Source organism: Chenopodium album, chromosome 24 (assembly GCF_948465745.1).
Source record: "Chenopodium album chromosome 24, dcCheAlbu1.1, whole genome shotgun sequence".
NCBI lineage: Eukaryota > Viridiplantae > Streptophyta > Magnoliopsida > Caryophyllales > Amaranthaceae > Chenopodium > Chenopodium album.
In genome coordinates, this window is record NC_137857.1 from 3,857,602 (window position 1) to 3,875,270 (window position 17,669).

Genomic DNA, 17,669 nt, shown 5'->3' on the forward strand with positions numbered 1-17,669 from the left:
GACCTTAAATGTGAAAATGCTGAGTTTTTATTTGACATTTATTTAGTTGAATCTTAAAGAGTCTTAACATAATTATAAAATATTAAAAAATATAAAAATATGATGTGGCATGGTAAAAAAAAAATCTTGAGACGAGATAAGGCTAATCTTGCTCTTAGTCGTCGCCAAGCAACAATATCCAATGAGTGCACGTAGTATAGATAGATATATATGCTTTCAACAAAAGAATAAGAAAGATTGAAATGAAAAAGATGGATAGCTTTAGTGGCCTGGCAAAAGAGAGGGCAAGCTTTTACTAGCACTCTAAGTGGCCGGGAAATTTCCATGCATGTTGGTTCATACAACTGATATCTAAAGGATTAAAGCAACTTAGCTTGAAGGTTCATACAATTTTGCTAATAATAGAGCTTAAGATTACTGATTAATTTTTGCTAAGAATTTGATCATGTCTTGTCTCCCTTAGCGCCCATGTAGCTAGATTGTAGAGTGCTATGCAATCCTCTACGATCTACGAGAAGTCCACGAACTCCAACTTCAAGAGTGTAGTCATCAAGATCGATTGCTCGAAGCAGATAAAGCCATCAAGCATCCACAAAACTCCCCTTTCATATATAAGAGTGGTCTAACAAATCCACTTGTAATAATAATCTAGTTTTTTTGTTTATGCTACAGAGTACTATATGTCTATATATGAAGTAGAGGCATAATACAAGTATAATTTATGTAACTTTCTTAACTCTTTGCCAAAAAGATTTTTAAAAAAAACGTATGCCTCATAAGTGCTAATAAGTTACTCCCTCGATCTATATTTTTTCTAATTGTATGATCATTTTCCTAAATCAACTGTTCTTTTGTTCATGTATTTTTTAAATATTATATATATCTCACTTACACAATATTTTACTCTATTCAACTCAACTTTCTAAAATTTAGTGTCAATCAAATTGATGCATTTATATATAAATCAAAGCTATTAATTTAACCAAAATAATTTGCATGCATCATAAAGTATATATTTAATGGGATGTATATATTGTTTATTAAAAGAACAAAACGTTTTGGGAGACAAGTATAGGAATAACATTCAATTCGGATGAGCATAGATTTAAAAAGTTTGATGATAATGTTATCGGAATAATAATTGGTCCCAAAGAATAGAATTTGCAGTGCCCAAAAACCAAATAATAATTAAAAAAGGAAAGAATAATGAATTGAATGATACCCCCATTTCTATATAAATATGGGCAAGCATGGCATTGTTTTATGCAACTGAGACAGATTATTACATACAAGTATACAACAAGAGTGATACTACTTATTAACTTAAGGTAAGTGCCTTTTTTTTAAGATCAATTTTTAATTTTTAATTAATTAGCTTGTTCAATTCATCCATTGATCTTAATTAATTATCAATATTTATACACAGTTAGTAACGTACTTATGGAATTCAGGCTTTGATTGATTGATTGATTTGCAACCAGTTTTGTAATTATATATATGTGCGCGCCTTATTCATTTAAATCAATAATTTGTGGATGTTCAGCATACTCAAAAGATGGCCACCATTCAAGAATATGCAGCAACAAAAGTGATGTTCAGTAACAATGTTCAAGCTACGCTGAGCGTTAAGCTCATCAACGGCGATGGAGAAGATCCTGCACAAGTTTACGGAACCATAACCGGCCGCTTTGGAATCAGTAGCCAATTTTCACTCTTTAATAAGCCTCAAAGCCAACGCATTGACATAAGTCCAGGGGAATTAATTCCCTTAAGCCAGTCGGAAGTGAACGTGCCTGAAGCCGCCACGGAAATGGAGATTACAGCGTACCTGATGGACTATGATAGTGTTTCTCCCGACGATGAAATTGCTAACGGTAGCGTTGTGTTTCTAGTCAAAGAAGGTGGTGTTACTGAGAAGAAACCTATCAACGGAAAGTATGGCTCCATCGAAGTCAACGTTGTTTGGGGCTAAGTTTATTTGCATTAACCAACTTATATAATGCTGGTGCAGTCTTGAATTACTAGCAAGCTAGCTAGTATAGCTAAATAAAACTTCCTTGCACTAGTGTTTACGTTTCCTATATTATGCGTTCATGTACTACTTCAATGTTTTATTATCTGAATAATACTTCGTAATTTCATATGTTTTTAGTACTTAACCTTATAAAACACGTTAAAGCCTGATTGATCAACATAATAATTAACATAACATGGATAAGCTTCCTAGACCGAAAAACTTTGGAAAAAAACGACCTATGTTTTTTTTTTTTTTTTTTTTTTTGAGGAAAAAACGACCTATGTTAAATGGCAAGTTTTTCATCTCCATCAAAGAAAGTTCCTTGGGGGAAATTGCTAACTATACAAAGGTATATATACACTTAATCCCAACAGACGAAACATTCTAATGTAATCATATATAGAATGTGCGTAGCCACAAGTTTACATGAGCAATTGAAAGTAAATCACACCAAGAAAAATCAAAGAAGTAAATTTAAACCATGATTTATTTGGAATATCCAACTATGTTTTATACAAACATTAATTCAAACATTCATATGATTTGATCAACTGAAACCTGGCGTATAGTACGTACTATTCTTGTGACACCGGCATTTTTATGTGATTGACGTTTTTAATAAAAATCATATTGTCTGCAAGCAAGAAATGGCAGATAGGTTGGCCAGGCTTGAGGCCAAGGAGCCCGAAAGCAGCATACGAAGGGCTCCAATTATCGGTGTCATGGTGACACCCAACAAGAGCGGTATCCACCTTAAGATTGTCGTTGTCAAGGCTTTGGAGCTCAACGCGATAAGCTCTTGCCCCCTCCATACGGTGGCACATGAATGCTCCATAGGGAAATGCCGCCTTGTGGCAAGCTATTGTGGGATTTCCAATCTCAACCACTTTCTCTACATGAGTTATGAGAATAAGGTAACGTAATCAATTAATCCATAATATAACAACTACGACCCTGTTCTCTTTACCTTAAAAAAAAAAAAAAAAATTCAGTACAAATAAGTTAAGTTCAACAAAAATAAATTAAGAGCAATGCTTACCGTTGGCTAACTTGCATGGGAGGAGTGACCATTACACCAAGGACTTTTAGATCCATACTAGGATTCGAGGGGTGGAACTCGGAATCAACAAAATCAACCATATCTTCTAAAGTGGGAGCACAAGTGTGGTGACCAAATTTGAGTGGATCTTCGCAACGAGTTAAGGTTGATTGCATAAGTTTTGCTTGTTTGGAGCTAGGGTTAATCGAGAAAGCCGAAAGTACTTGATCTAAGTTTGTGGAGGTGAATGGTAGTTTTTCAACTTCATCTTTAGTCATAAACGATGGACCGAGGTCGGATGGACCTAAGTATTGTAGTTCATGAACTGTCCCTGGTTTTAGTAGGTCATCTTCACGGATGAAGATGGAGGTAAACATCTTGTTTTTGAGTTGTACCTCGGATGTTTCTTGGTCGTAGTTATACCTATGTCGTAATTCACCATGTCATTAGTAGTAATTTACACTTTTTATGTTAGAAAAGATTATGAATAATCGCAAAATGCTAAATCAGTAGATAAAAATAAGAGCTTTAATTTAGATCGAGCATGGTAAACATCGCGTTTTATCCTTTATTATTAGGAGTCATGAAAAGTTATGAATTAACGTCACTGAGGAGCAACTGTTGTATTGATAAATTGAAAGTTCTTTTTTTTTACACAACGGAAAAGGCTTATGGTAATATGGCTAAAATGTCCAAAAAATAATACAAGTACATAAATAAGAGTCCGTCTCTTTATTAATGTTCACTTTCTATCATTAACAAAGAGAAAGTGGACATTAATAAAAAGACTGAGGGAGTATATATGTGCATGTATTGAAGCCAAAATATCAAATAATTTAACATACCAACTGTACAGAGCCATGGTCTTATCCCTATTGAAGCTTGATTTGCCCTTTTGGTGATCAAATCCTGTCCATTTTAGTAAAAACACACATTAAATATAAATCCTAGAATCTAGCTCACTCAATCTAATCATCTCTACTTATGATAAAGAAGTATAATTAATAATTAAGTTTAATTATTATATGATCATTTAAATTAATTGCACCTGATGGATTTGGCAGCATATACTTCAAAACTGGTGGCATGGGAACATTAGGAAATTTCATATTCCAGTATGCTTGTGCACATGGAGCTGTAGTAGCAGTGTCATCCGCAACAACTAGTTGAACCTAAATAACATCAACATACATGCATACATCGATAATTAAGATCACACATACGACAAAATATTCCATAAGCATTCGAATTAATGAAAACATTTTACATTGCATAAGAATAAAGAAAGCATGTACGTATAATAATCAATATGTGAACTAAAGAATTGGAACGAAAGTTACTTCCGGCCTAGCTAAAGTCCCTACTCTCAAAACATTACCATATTATAGAATGAATACTGTAATTTAAACTAGTAGTACGGAATATGTGAACTAAAGGATCAGAATTAAATTAAATTTACTCCTGGCCTACAGTCCCTACTCTCAAAACATTAGCATATTATAGTATGAAAATAGTGTAATTTAAACTAGTAGTATGGCCTGAGTAGTATGATAACTGAATTATTAGATATGACGTAGTAGTATGCGAGTTATAACATAGAGGAGGTGATGAGTTACCGAGGCAATGAACATGAAAAGAAAGATGCATTGATTCATAGATGCCATCTCTAAGAAGTTAGAATGAAATGAGAATAATGCTTATTGAAGAGAGGAGAGGAGAGGAGGTGTAGGAATTATGTGCCAAGGTACCCTCTATTTATAAGGTTTAGGGTTGGTCCATGCATGCATGTTATTGTTGAAGACTAAATGAACCTGATGCAATGGGATTAATATAAACAGAGAATAGAGAGAAACAGAGAGCAAATTGTACTTGAAATTGGGAACAACAAGAACATTCTTTAGAGTGAGAGAGTTATGCAGTTCAACATCTCCAGTGTGAGATATAGCAGCAGAATCACCTGTAGGTAATATGATCTTTGGTTTATTTTTGATCACCAAAGGAGCTGAAAGATGAGTGATACATGATGTCATATGGTCAGAAGCACCTGAATCTATTATCCATTCAGTTGATGCTGATGTTGCAGTGTTACAGGACACCATACCAGAAAAGTTGATGTCTAATTCCTCATCAGTATCACTGCCTTTAGCCACTCCACTTGAAGATGGCATAAGCTTAAGGAGCTGCTCAAATTGCTGTTGTGTGAAAGTAACATTACCGGCACCTAGACTCCCCACCTGAGCCACAGCAGCAAGTTTGGGAGCTGTTTTTGTGTTGTTCCATTTCTAATCAGTAACTCTGACATTTGATCTTGTTGTGACTACAGGTTTATGCTTGGAATGCCAACTAGGATAACCTATTACAGTCCAGCATCTGCTATGTGTGTGTCCCTTACCCCCACAGGCTGAGCAAACCAAATTTCTAGAAAACTGGGGAGGGTTCTTGCTGTACATAGCATAAGTGTCCTGCTCAGATTTTTGCAGCACTTCTCTTTGGCTCTCTTCTTGTTGTAAGATTGAGCAGGCAGTGTCAACAATAGGCAAAGGGGTCATCATAAGAAGCTGGGTTCTCATAGCACTGTAATGATCATCAAGACCATTGAGAAATTGAAAGAGTCTACTCTCTTCCTGGTACTTAGAAATAGTACTCAGAAGATTTCTCATCTCAGCAGTAGTTTCAGTAACTGTAGGCATAACATTCATGGAATCTAATTCTTCCCAAAGACTAGTCATAGCAGTATAATAAACATTTATAGCATTATTATTCTGTCTAAGATTGTACAAGTCCTTGTTAAGCTTATATTTCCTTGATCCATTAGCCATAGAGAAACGTTTTTCAAGTTGTACCCATATTTCTCTAGCACTATTAACATACAAGACAGACTTCTTAATATTATCAGAAAAACAAGCATGGATCCAAGAAATTACCATAGAGTTGCAGGTATCCCACTGATCTGTTTTGACAGCATCAGTTGCATAAGCAGATCTGAGAACAGTGCCCAGAACAAAGCCAATCTTCTTCTTAGAGGTTAGAGCAATCTCCATTGATCTCCTCCAGGATCTATAATCACTTGCTCCAGTGAGTTTATCAACAGAGATGGAGTAAGAACCATCATTAGGGTGGAGATACAGTACACTGTTGGTGTCAGTTGCCATAAAGCTTGAATTTTTAAAGAGAAAAAGATGGGGTTTTTTAAGAAGGAAAAGATGAAATTTTTGCAACTAAGACAGCAAGATATGTGCTTTTGTATAAAAAATCCCAATATAGCATCTATGGCTCTGATACCATGAAGACTAAATGAACCTGATGCAATGGGATTCAACAATTGTTGACTTTGAATTTCTGTCACCGTAGGTTCATTTATACATAATTAAAAATAAGATACTTGTATTTATTTATTTTTTTAGTAATAATTATTGGAATAGATAAGTACAATTTAGTACTCCGTTAGTGGCGGATCTACATGTTTCGTGGGTTACACAAGAAAATAACCCATTAAAAAATATAAAATAGAACAATGTGATGGAAACAAATTATCAATATTATATCAAAAAAAACGAACAAATTTTTGTATGAAGACTTTTTTTTATTAGAAAGGTTAGAAAAAAAGGAAGAATGTTAGGAGACTATTTTACCATGAAATGTACATCCTTCTTTCTCAAATAAGAAATGAAAAAAAATATAAAATAAAATAAAATAAAAGACAACAATCATAATAACAAAAACAAATAATCTATAATAGTGAATTGTATATGTAATCATGTATCTATAAAATGAGAATAAAAGTATATATTTTGATTTATCAACTCAAATAAAAGAAAGTATATTAGTAGAATAGTTAGTAATAAGTTCCTCCTGAAAATTTTGGTGTAATTCTTTATCTTTGTCGTTTTCTGAAGGACTTAAGGAAGACTCACTTATTATTTAAAAATTTACATTCATTAAAAAAAAAATGTAGATCTAAAATCAATTTTTTTTTAGGTGTTTAGAGAGCCACAAGGGCGGGGGTGAGAATCGATCCCAAAATCTCTTGGAATCGGGAGGGAAGCTCTAATCACTTGAGCTAAACCCTCACTCTCAGATCTAAAATTATGTTGAGCCTATGAGAAAACCCATATATGAGTGTGAGTGTTGTCTCACATTAGACGAGTGTATAAGTGAGAGTTTGTATTGGGATGTGTATGTATCCTAAGCTACATTGAAAAAAGTAGATAAATGTATCCACTTAAGGGACTATTCTTTCATATCCTTGATCTTATAAATTGGACACTAATGGCCCAAGCCCTTTAATCATATAATCTCTTTAAACCAATACATTTGAAATTTCATATTATTTCATATAAGCATATATATAATTATTTTTTATTACAAATTAGATCATTGATCATTAAATTGACACAACTATTCTAATTATTGATATAGTGCCAAACTAAGTCCCATTTTTAATGTTCCCGTTTGAGGTTCTTTTAACTTAAATATTTTTTATGCAAATAAATATTCCCATTTGCAATTGTTAATGACGTGTGACTTTTGTATCTTGCAATCAAAGAAAGAGGATTAGTATGCTGAAGCAAGCAATTAACATTAACAATTTGGGATTAGTTATTAAAATGAATAATGAAGTACTGCATTACGCTAAAGATGGGCAATGTTTTCAGTTGAGCACCCAAAGTGATAATATACGTTTTTTATTTTGTGTGTGCGTCTGTTTTTTTCACGTAATTAATATACATACGTTATTTAATTTATAATTACAAAGTATATGATGTATATCGATCTTATTGTCATTGATATAGAGTGTATAAATTAATCGTGGGCTTCAACTATCAGACCAAAGTCAACATGACTCAAAGGTCACATCAGGTTCAAATCTCATCCACCTCACTTTCAAGTGGAATATATTTATGTAGATCGAAGAGCCCATATTGTATCAATCCTGGACTTCAACTATCAGCTTAGCCTTATTTTGCTCACCAAGAATAAAAAGCTCACATAATATAAATTATGGAAAAATAAATCCACAATTTAGTTCTAGTGATTTCTTATTAGGGTTAATAAGGGTTGTTACCTTGCATCAAAAAAAAACAAAAAAAAAAAAAAAAAACCAATTGTAAACTAATAAAAAAAAAGTTGAATTTCCATTTAATAGTATCATTAGATTCGAAAGGAACGGCGATGAAATAGTATAAATTAGAAGATATAGTATGAAAATGTGGCGTCTAAGCTCAAAATGAAAGTGATAGTAAGATTTGTATTGTTGTGGTTTTCTGTTTTTATATTTGACATTTTTCAGTTCATATGTAGATAGAGCTGCATTATATAAGCATGCAGTGGCTTTTGAGATGATGGATGGTAATTAGGAGGAAGAGATGTAGAAACTAGCATGATAAACTATGAAATATAATACTATAATTACAATTTAAATGCATGATGATTTGAGCTATAAGTTTAGCAATTAATATAATCTATGTTTCACTATAGTTGTCTGTTCATTTCAAAGTCAAACATGACGACTGTTAAATATGGGTTTGGACTACACCCATCAACGATTGGTGAAATAATTCTCCTAAAAAAAGGAAGTTGTTAGAGGTAGCATTTAGGGACTTGTCGAATTAAAGTTGTCTATAAAATGGAGGCTAGTTTTTTAAATTTTATTTGTGTTCTAATCATCATAAAAACAGTGCATTATTATGGTATGAAAACAAATCTTTCTCAGATTGAAATTATTGCACCAGGTATTTGTCACGTTTTAATAACGTTTTAAAAAAATAATTTGCATGTAATGAACTAATAATAATGATCCCATCATCTGATCAAACAAGCATAATTTATTGAAAGTACATTAGATTGGTTAAAAAAAAAAGTACATTAGATTGGTTAAAATTAGAGTATAGAAACCAATGATAAACAACTAATTACATCTAGATTTTCCCATCCAATCTAGTCTCTCCAAACATGTTCCCCTCGTTAATTGCGCCAGGTAGTATGCTTACAATACTTAAGTACATTAACTAATGATGATTAAGGAATCTAATTTTTCCATCCAATCTAGTTAATGCAATCCGCCAAAAGGCGACAACTATGAGGAGCCGATTCGAGTTGGAGGAGAATGATATGATGAATGTAATTGAATGATAGAATAATAAAAGAAGGAAAAATGAATCAAACTGTTATTAATATCTCACACACTAATTTCAAATACATATGGTATGAGTATATAGCTAGATTTGATAACAATAATAACTTAAAAATAGGATCCACTAGATGAAGCCCGTGCGACACACGGTTTGTTTGATTTTTTTTAAATTTTTTTTTCACACAAAGTCTTGTATGTGGCTGACCACATCGTGTGACAGGGGTTACTTCGTTATTGTAATAGGGGTTACTTTGTCAGTATTAAAGGGGTTATTTGGTCAGTGATATAGGGTTACTCTATTAGTGTTATAGGGGGTTAATCAGTCTGTATTATAGGGCTTCCTCGGTCAGTGTTATATGGGTTACTGTGTTCTTTTATAAATGGTCACGCGGTGTGGCTAGCCATACACAAAACGGGCTAATTTTTTCATGAGCTAAATTTTGTTGTATATTTAGATAAAATTCCTAATATTAAAAGATAATATTTCATATTTAATTAACTTAAACTTCAAAATCTCATTCCTCAATTTTGCTTACATGGCATTTGAATTATTTAATTCTTAAAGAAATTAATAATCTCCTATTTAATTGGCTCTTACTAAGATTTATAATCCTACATGGCGCGCTGAGAAAATTAGATCCTACGTGGCTCTCTAAAATCTCGGGAAAAAACTCCCCTTTATATATACTAGGGCAGCTAACGCGCGCGATGCGCGCGTCATAGCTAGCCATATCTAGAAGGTTTTTTTTGGTTTGGCTTTTAAATCACAAATTTAGTTAAATTAACAATAAGAGAAAATATATAAACAACTATATTTAAGAGATATAAATGTTCAAGATAACTAACATTAATGAAAGCATAAAAGTAAATAAATATTTTAGAGGGTATAGTTGTCTAAACACTATTCATTAAAAATAGCATGTACATATTAATGAGGGTATATATGTAAATACACATTTTGAAGGATATAATAGGCATTACACTATTCATAAAAGTAGTTTTCTACTTTTTATAAGGTAGGGATATATTAGATTAAATCCATATCTATCATGATCAATAAATCAAGGGCCACTAACAAACTCTACTAACTGAAAACACGTACTTTGACTCAATTCTATAAAAAGAGATAGATATTAAAACAACTAATCCTAAAATCCTAATACTTAGCCACTAAGTGTGCCATACATTGACTAACTTAATGGACATGGTCTCTAATGGGTAGAATCGGTAATTTAATCAGGGCCAATATATTTGCTCAATATAATAGGAAAATGAAATAAACAATGTAAAATGAATTATATGGATATTTTCACAATCATATACTAGTACATGTAAATTTGGCTTTGCCATCTATTCTTTTTGCTTGATCGTTTATTGAAACGTTCATTATCGATCAGCGATTGAGTTGCAACTTGCAATGGCCTATCTCGATCATGATCCAATACAATGTGACCCTATTTTGACTCGACTCCCACCGACCCTGACCTGACTCACCCCGGCCAATAATTAGGTTTATCACGGATTGAATACAATTTTTAATTAGTTTGATGATTAGCTAACCCACCCTAATTTCATTATTTCTATAAGCTTAGAGCTAGTGTTCCACATAAAGAAAATAATATAAACCGACTTTAATCATAATTTATTTTATGGCCCTTGAAATTATGTGGAGGCCAAGTCATGCTACATGGCTTATAGCTAGTGCTACATATTGTCGACATATATTGCTATATGTACATAGTACTTCGTAATAATAAAAGGATTTTTTTTAAAAAAAAATAAAAATAAAAAAAAATAAAAAGAAAAAAACTACTACCTCCGTTTTATATTTTTTGCAACTTTTGTCAAAAATGGATGCTACACATTATTTGCAACTAATCTTTTCTTTCCTTTTTAGGCTGTCATTTCTCTCTTTCTCTCTCCTCATCACATGCATTCTTAATTTTCTCTCTCTATCTTACACTCACAAACAAATTTTGCCTAAGAGTCCGTGCACTGTTCAAAGTTGCAAAAAATGTGAAACGGAGGTAGTACTCCGTATTTTAAAACCCTAAGATATACTTCACAATAGAAGAAGTATATACACGGATATATGACATAAATCCATAGACAAAGAAGAAAATAATCTCCTATAACAACAATTAACAATGCTTCCGTTTGATATAATTCTTTCTGAAATACTCCCAAAATTACCCGCAAAATCTCTTCTTCGCTTCAAATGCGTATGCAAATCTTTCAATACACTAATTTCAAGTCAAAAATTTATTGATCTTCACCTTGGCAATTCTGCCTCGAACGACACGAATCGCCTTCTAATCCTCAACACGGAAGGTGAAGGGATTCAATGGATGGATCTAGATTCGTTTCAATCAACTATGCTTTGTTGTCCATATTTTAAAGCTACTTATCACACGGTCGGGTCGTGTAACGGACTAGTTCTCATTAAGGTTTGTAAAGTTCCATCCTACGATTTAATTGAATTGATGTTGTTCAACCCTTGCACGGGTGAATTACTTTATATTCCCGATTTATATCCGGAAAAACTCGAGTCGTTTGATTTTGAGTTTGGGTATGGGTTTGGGTATGATTCTTCGACGCAAGATTATAAAATTGTTGGACTTATGATTATACGTAATGAATTGACGGTCTTTGTTTTTAGTTTAAAGGCTAATTCTTGGAAAATAATAGTTGATGATAATGCATCTATTTTACCATATTTATTGTTGAAATACGGTTGCGAATTTGGTGTGCTTATAAACAACCATTTACTTCATTGGAAGTTTTACTCTCGTGAGATGAAACGCTTTAGAATTGGTTGTTTCGATTTGAAGACCGAACAATGGGTTAAAGATGTACCATTACCGGACTATCGAGTAGATTATGTGAAGGAGTTAGGCATCCTTGACGGATGTTTGTGTGTATTGTCCGGTGAGAATCCGAAATTATATGGATTAGATGTTTGGGTAATGAAGGAGTACGGAATCAAAGAGTCTTGGGTGAAAATTTTGGGAGTTTTGGACTCGATTATTACCAAGTCTTTGAAGCATTGTCCTCTGGCTTATCGTGGGATAAAAAAGGATGAAATATTAGTAGTCGTAGGAGATAATGATAAAAGAAGCAAATCAAGCATTAAAGCCGAGTTTTTATGGTACAATATTCGATATAAAACATGCGCAAAAGCTCATCGAATGCACAAAATTTATAAAAATGATGGTATTGATGCTAGTATATGTCACGGTAGCTTAGTCGTCCTACCTCATGGACAACGGATTGTGAAAGAAGCAAATCAAGCATTAATACCGAGTTTAGTCGTCCTCCCTCATGGACAACGGATTGTAAAAGAAACAAATCAAGCATCAATGTCGAGTTTACTCGTCCTCCCTCATGGAAAACGGATTGTGAAAGAAACAAATCAAGCATTAATGCCGAGTTTTAATGGTACAATATTCGAGATAAAACATACGCAAAAGCTCATCAAATCTACAAAATTTCTGAAGTTGATGATTGTATTTATGCTTGTATATGTCACGGTAGCTAAGTTATCCTCCCTCATGGACAACGGATTGTGATAGAGGAACAACGATGATCAAAGTCAGTGTGACATTGTAGCTAGTTCTATAATAATATGATGGTGGCTTATTAAGTGGTTTTTGATTTGGTATTAGATTTGTTGCCATCGAAATTTTCATCATGGCAAGTAAATTAATAATGTAGTATGAGACTAAACTTTGTTTCAACAACTTATTATATCTAGATTTTCCCATCCAATCTAGTTTCTCCAACCATGTTCCCCATTAAACAAGAGATTATTAATATCTTTTAGAATTAATTAATTCAAATGTCACGCAAGCAAAATTGGCGAATGGTATTTTTAAGTTTACATTAATTAAATATAAAATATTATCTTTGATATTAGGAATTTTATCTAAATATGTAACAAATTTTAGCACATAAATACAAATAGTGTAAATTTTTAAAGATTTAAATAAACCGTGCATCACACAGACTTCAATCTAGTAGAAATATAAAAGAAGGAAAAATGAATAGGAAGTAATCAAGTAAATGACACACTCACACAATGTGTTATTAATATCTCACACGCTTATTCTCAAGCACATATAGTTGAATATATAGCTAGAAAAGATAACAATAATATCTTAAAATATGGGATCCATTAAACCCATCATGATCAATAAATCAAGGGCCACTAACAAACTCTACTAACTGAAAACACTCTACTTTGACCCACTTCTAATAAAAAAGATAAATATTAAAACAACTAAGTCCTAAACTTAAGTGTCATACATTGACTAGCTAAATAAGGGCCAATATATTTGCTGAAACAATGTAAATTAAATTATACGGATAATTTCACAATCATATACATGTAATTTTGGCTTTGCCATCTATTCTTTTTGTTTGATCGTTTATTGGATCATTCAATATTATCGATTTGTGATTGTGTTGCAACCTGCATTGGCCTAATTAACCTGATCATGACCCAATAAAATGTGACCCTTTTTTGACTCGACTCGCACCGACCTTGACCTTTTACGTCCTATCCAATAATTAGGTTTATCATATACTTAATTCAATTTTTTATTAGTTTGATGATTAGCCCACCTGAATTTCATTATTTCTATAAGCTTAGAACGGGTGTGCCACATAAAGAAAATGATGTAAACGGACTTTAATAAAGATTTATTTTATGGCCCTTGACGAAGTTGCTACATTATAGGCTTATAGCTAGTGCTACATATTATATATTGACATATCGCTATATGTACATATATAGTATTCCGTAATTCCATGAAAGAAAAAAAAAAGTGTGAGGAATAGCTCAAGTGGTTAGATCCTTGGAGATTCTCACTTTCGTCCTAGAGTTCTTATGGCTCTCTAAACAATCAATCAATCAATCAATCAATCAATCAAAGCCTTAATCCCAAAAGTGGGGTCGGCTAACATGAACCAAATTTGATTATTCCGTGTAGTCATCAACATAAATCTTTCTCCTCCATCCCTTACGATCCAAAACTTCATCCTCACGTAAATCCATGCACTTCATATCCTTCCTCACTCCTTCCAACCAAGTCATCTTTGGTCTCCCTCTTCCTCGTTTAATCCCTCCATGGTCCCACTCTTCCACTCTTCGCACCGGTGCACCCTCGGGTCTCCGTCTTACATGTCCAAACCAACGCAGACGATTTTCCCTTAGTTTATCTACAATGCCCGCCACACCTACTTTCTTGCGAATAACCTCATTTCTGATTCTATCTCTTAAAGTGTTTCCACACATCCACCTTAACATGCGCATTTCCGTAACCTCCATCTTTTTAATATGCTCTTTCTTAGAAGCCCAACATTCTGTACCATAGAGCAACACTGGTCGTATGGCAGTCCTGTAGAATTTTCCCTTCAACTTTAAGGGAATGCTGCGGTCGCATAACACTCCCGTGGCCGCTCTCCATTTAAGCCACCCTGACTTAATCCTGTGGGTCACGTCTTGATCAATGTCACCATTCTTCTGGATGATCGACCCTAGGTACTTAAAACATTCACTCATGGTCAAATCCTTTCCATCCAAACTCACCACTTCATTGCGTGTCCCCCTCTGAGTGCCAAAACGACATACCAAATATTCAGTCTTACTCCGACTTAGCTTAAACCCTCTAGATTCCAACCTTTGCCTCCATTGCTCCAACTTGACATTAACCCCATCCTTAGTCTCATCCACCAAAACGATATCATCTGCGAACAGCATACACCATGGAACCTCATCTTGAATTGGTCTAGTTAATTCATCTAGAACCGTTGCAAAAAGAAAAGGGCTTAATGCAGACCCTTGATGCAATCCGATTGTAATAGGGAAATCTTTTGTCAACCCTCCGCATGTCCTCACATTTGTTGACACATCCCGATACATATCCTTAACTAGGTCTACATACCTTCGTGGGATACCTTTCTTCAACATTGCCCACCAAAGTATCTCTCTTGGCACCTTGTCATATGCCTTCTCTAAATCAATAAAGACCATATGAAGATCTTTCTTCTTTACCCTATAAAACTCCATCATTTGTCTTATCAAATGGATTGCCTCCATAGTAGATCTCCCAGGCATAAAACCAAATTGGTTATCTGAAATGCTTGTGCATGCCCTCAACCTTTGTTCAATCACCCTTTCCCACAACTTCATAGTATGGCTCATAAGCTTAATTCCTCGATAGTTAGAACAATCTTGAGCGTCTCCTTTGTTATAAATATATTAAAAAAAAAATTATAAATATATTAAAAGAAAAAAAAATCCTACACCGATCTGTATTTCAAAATCCTTGTCTAAGATATACTTCGTATACAATAGGGAAAGTATATTGTTTTTTTTTTAAAAAAAAAAAAAAAAAATAGGGATAGTATATACACGGATATATCCTTAGACAAAGAAGAAATTAATCTCCCATAACATGATAACAATGCTTCCGTTTGATATAATTCTCTCTGAAATACTCCCAAAATTACCAGCAAGATCACTTGTTCGCTTCAAATGCGTATGCAAGTCTTTCAATACACTAATTTCAAGTCCAAAATTCATTGATCTTCACCTTCGCAATTCTACCACGAACGACGTGAATCGCCTTCTAATACTCAACACGGGTGGTAGAAGGAGGATTCGATGCATGGATTTAGATTCATTTAGCTCACTTAATTTATCTTTTCTACACTATACAGCTGAAGCTACTGCTCACACGATCGGATCGTGTAACGGACTAGTTCTCTTTAAGGTTTGTACGGTTCGATCCTACGATTTAATTGAATTGATATTGTTCAACCCTTGTACGGGTGAATTACTTTATGTCCCGGGTTGTTATCCCAAAGAACACGTATCTTTAGGGTTTGGGTATGATTCTACGACGCAAGATTATAAAATTGTTAAGCTTGTGATTATAGGTACGAAATTGACCGTCTTTGTTTTTAGTTTAAAGGCTAATTCTTGTAAACAAATAGTTAATAATAATGCATCTATTCTACCATATGAAGGGTTGAAACACGGTCGCGAATTTGGTGTGCTTATACACAACCATCTACTTCATTGGAAATTCTACTCTTGTGAGATGAAGCAATATATAATTAATTGTTTCGATTTGAAGACCGAACAATGGGTTAAAGATGTACCATTACCGGACTATCGAATAGATTATGTCAAGGAGTTAGGCATTCTTGACGGATGTTTGTGTGTATTGACCGGCGAGAAGCCGAGAGTATATGGAGATGTTTGGGTGATGAAGGAGTACGGAATCAAAGAGTCTTGGGTGAAAATCTTGGGATTTTCGGACTCGATTGTTACCGAGTCTTTGAAGCATTGTCCTCTAGCTTATCGTGGGATCGAAAAGAATGAAATTTTAGTAGTCGTAGAAGAAAATAATGATAATAGAAGCAAATCAAGCATTAATGTCGAGTTTTTATGGTACAATATTCGAGATAAAACATACGCAATAGCTCATCAAATCTACAACATTCCTCAAGTTGAATATTGTATTTATGCTTGTATATGTCACGGTAGCTTAGTTGACATCCCTGATGGTCAACGGATTGTGAAAGAGAAACAGCATTGATTAAAGTTAGTAGCTAGTTCTACAATATAATGGTGGCTTATTTATGAACTTTAATTTGATTAGTTATTAGATTTGTAGCCATCGAAATTTACATTATGGCAAGTTAATAATGTAGTATGAGACTAAACTTTTTTTTTGTGTGCTAATGATATTTTTCATTCATTATTATTGATTGCAGCTTGCAAACCATGCCACTTTATAAACTTTAATTTGTTTCACGTATAGCCTTGACCATGGCCTGGCTTGTGAGCAGTGGTAGATCCAGGATTTTATAAGTGGTGGTTCACCGTTAACCATCAACCGCTTAGTTTTTCAAAAATCCAAAGGATAAATACCGCTAGTTGGTATAATGGCATATTTATTTATCATTACTAGTAAAATTGAACAAAGAGCATACCCAATTACAGGACTACTATTTTTCAAAAGAAAATACAACACTACTACTGATATTGCTTTGTGAACTCCAAATTAACAGGAATCGTGGCCATAAAATTTTACCTAATTTGGGTCAAAAGTTGACAGATTCCTACAAATTTGATACTCCGCATGCCCAAATGAAATTTCTTGTTCTAATTGACAAAATACAACATTGTGATTAATGGGTAGATCTAAGTTGAAAAAAAATCACAACCTAATTTAACTAACAAAATTAGAAATACTCTAACAAGATTTGGCTAAACAAAAAGTAAAGAACACCCTACACCCCTTAGTACCTTCCTTACAATAGTACCAATGGCAGTAATGCATAAGATAATTTAAATTAGTTAATTGTTGTACTCGTATATTAATAAAATACATACAAAATAAATTGTAAGGAAAAAAATAAAAATAAAGTTTAGTATTGAATAAAATAATTTTAATTAATTAATTGAT

General features: G+C 33.5%; 4 protein-coding genes and 1 long non-coding RNA gene across 5 annotated transcripts; 3 read left to right on the forward strand and 2 right to left on the reverse strand.

Annotated features, from left to right (window-relative positions):
* Positions 1 to 1,192: 1,192 nt before the first annotated feature.
* LOC145612310 (uncharacterized) lies at positions 1,193 to 2,143 on the forward strand. Its single transcript, XR_014106571.1, has 2 exons — positions 1,193 to 1,328; positions 1,544 to 2,143. It is a non-coding gene; the product is annotated as an uncharacterized LOC145612310 (long non-coding RNA).
* Positions 2,144 to 2,592: 449 nt separating this feature from the next.
* Positions 2,593 to 4,720, reverse strand: LOC145612644 (BURP domain-containing protein 5-like). Its single transcript, XM_081667969.1, has 5 exons — positions 4,673 to 4,720; positions 4,105 to 4,228; positions 3,902 to 3,965; positions 3,054 to 3,479; positions 2,593 to 2,926 (listed from the first exon to the last, which is right to left on the reverse strand). Exons 1-5 carry the CDS (start codon positions 4,718 to 4,720, stop codon positions 2,593 to 2,595), a joined length of 996 nt encoding a protein of 331 aa, XP_081524095.1.
* An 87-nt stretch (positions 4,721 to 4,807) lies between these two features.
* Positions 4,808 to 6,208, reverse strand: LOC145612767 (uncharacterized). The gene is made up of 2 exons (XM_081668059.1): positions 5,449 to 6,208; positions 4,808 to 5,316 (listed from the first exon to the last, which is right to left on the reverse strand). Exons 1-2 carry the CDS (start codon positions 6,206 to 6,208, stop codon positions 4,808 to 4,810), a joined length of 1,269 nt encoding a protein of 422 aa, XP_081524185.1.
* A 5,128-nt stretch (positions 6,209 to 11,336) lies between these two features.
* Positions 11,337 to 12,758, forward strand: LOC145612768 (F-box protein CPR1-like). Its single transcript, XM_081668060.1, has one exon. It carries the CDS (start codon positions 11,337 to 11,339, stop codon positions 12,756 to 12,758), a length of 1,422 nt encoding a protein of 473 aa, XP_081524186.1.
* A 2,898-nt stretch (positions 12,759 to 15,656) lies between these two features.
* On the forward strand, positions 15,657 to 16,796 carry LOC145612769 (F-box protein CPR1-like). Its single transcript, XM_081668061.1, has one exon. It carries the CDS (start codon positions 15,657 to 15,659, stop codon positions 16,794 to 16,796), a length of 1,140 nt encoding a protein of 379 aa, XP_081524187.1.
* The last annotated feature ends 873 nt before the right edge of the window (positions 16,797 to 17,669 follow it).

What these genes read in the sequence shown, in the direction of transcription:
- LOC145612644 (XM_081667969.1), bottom strand. Translation starts at nt 4,720, where the DNA reads ATGGCATCTATGAATCAATGCATCTTTCTTTTCATGTTCATTGCCTCG. An exon ending in TTTTCATGTTCATTGCCTCG is followed by an intron (nt 4,229 to 4,672) that starts GTAACTCATCAC and finishes GATGTTATTTAG; the next exon opens with GTTCAACTAGTTGTTGCGGA. An exon ending in TATGCTGCCAAATCCATCAG is followed by an intron (nt 3,966 to 4,104) that starts GTGCAATTAATT and finishes TAAAATGGACAG; the next exon opens with GATTTGATCACCAAAAGGGC.
- LOC145612767 (XM_081668059.1), bottom strand. Translation starts at nt 6,208, where the DNA reads ATGGCAACTGACACCAACAGTGTACTGTATCTCCACCCTAATGATGGT. An exon ending in GGTTTGCTCAGCCTGTGGGG is followed by an intron (nt 5,317 to 5,448) that starts GTAAGGGACACA and finishes ACACAAAAACAG; the next exon opens with CTCCCAAACTTGCTGCTGTG.
- LOC145612768 (XM_081668060.1), top strand. Translation starts at nt 11,337, where the DNA reads ATGCTTCCGTTTGATATAATTCTTTCTGAAATACTCCCAAAATTACCC.
- LOC145612769 (XM_081668061.1), top strand. Translation starts at nt 15,657, where the DNA reads ATGCTTCCGTTTGATATAATTCTCTCTGAAATACTCCCAAAATTACCA.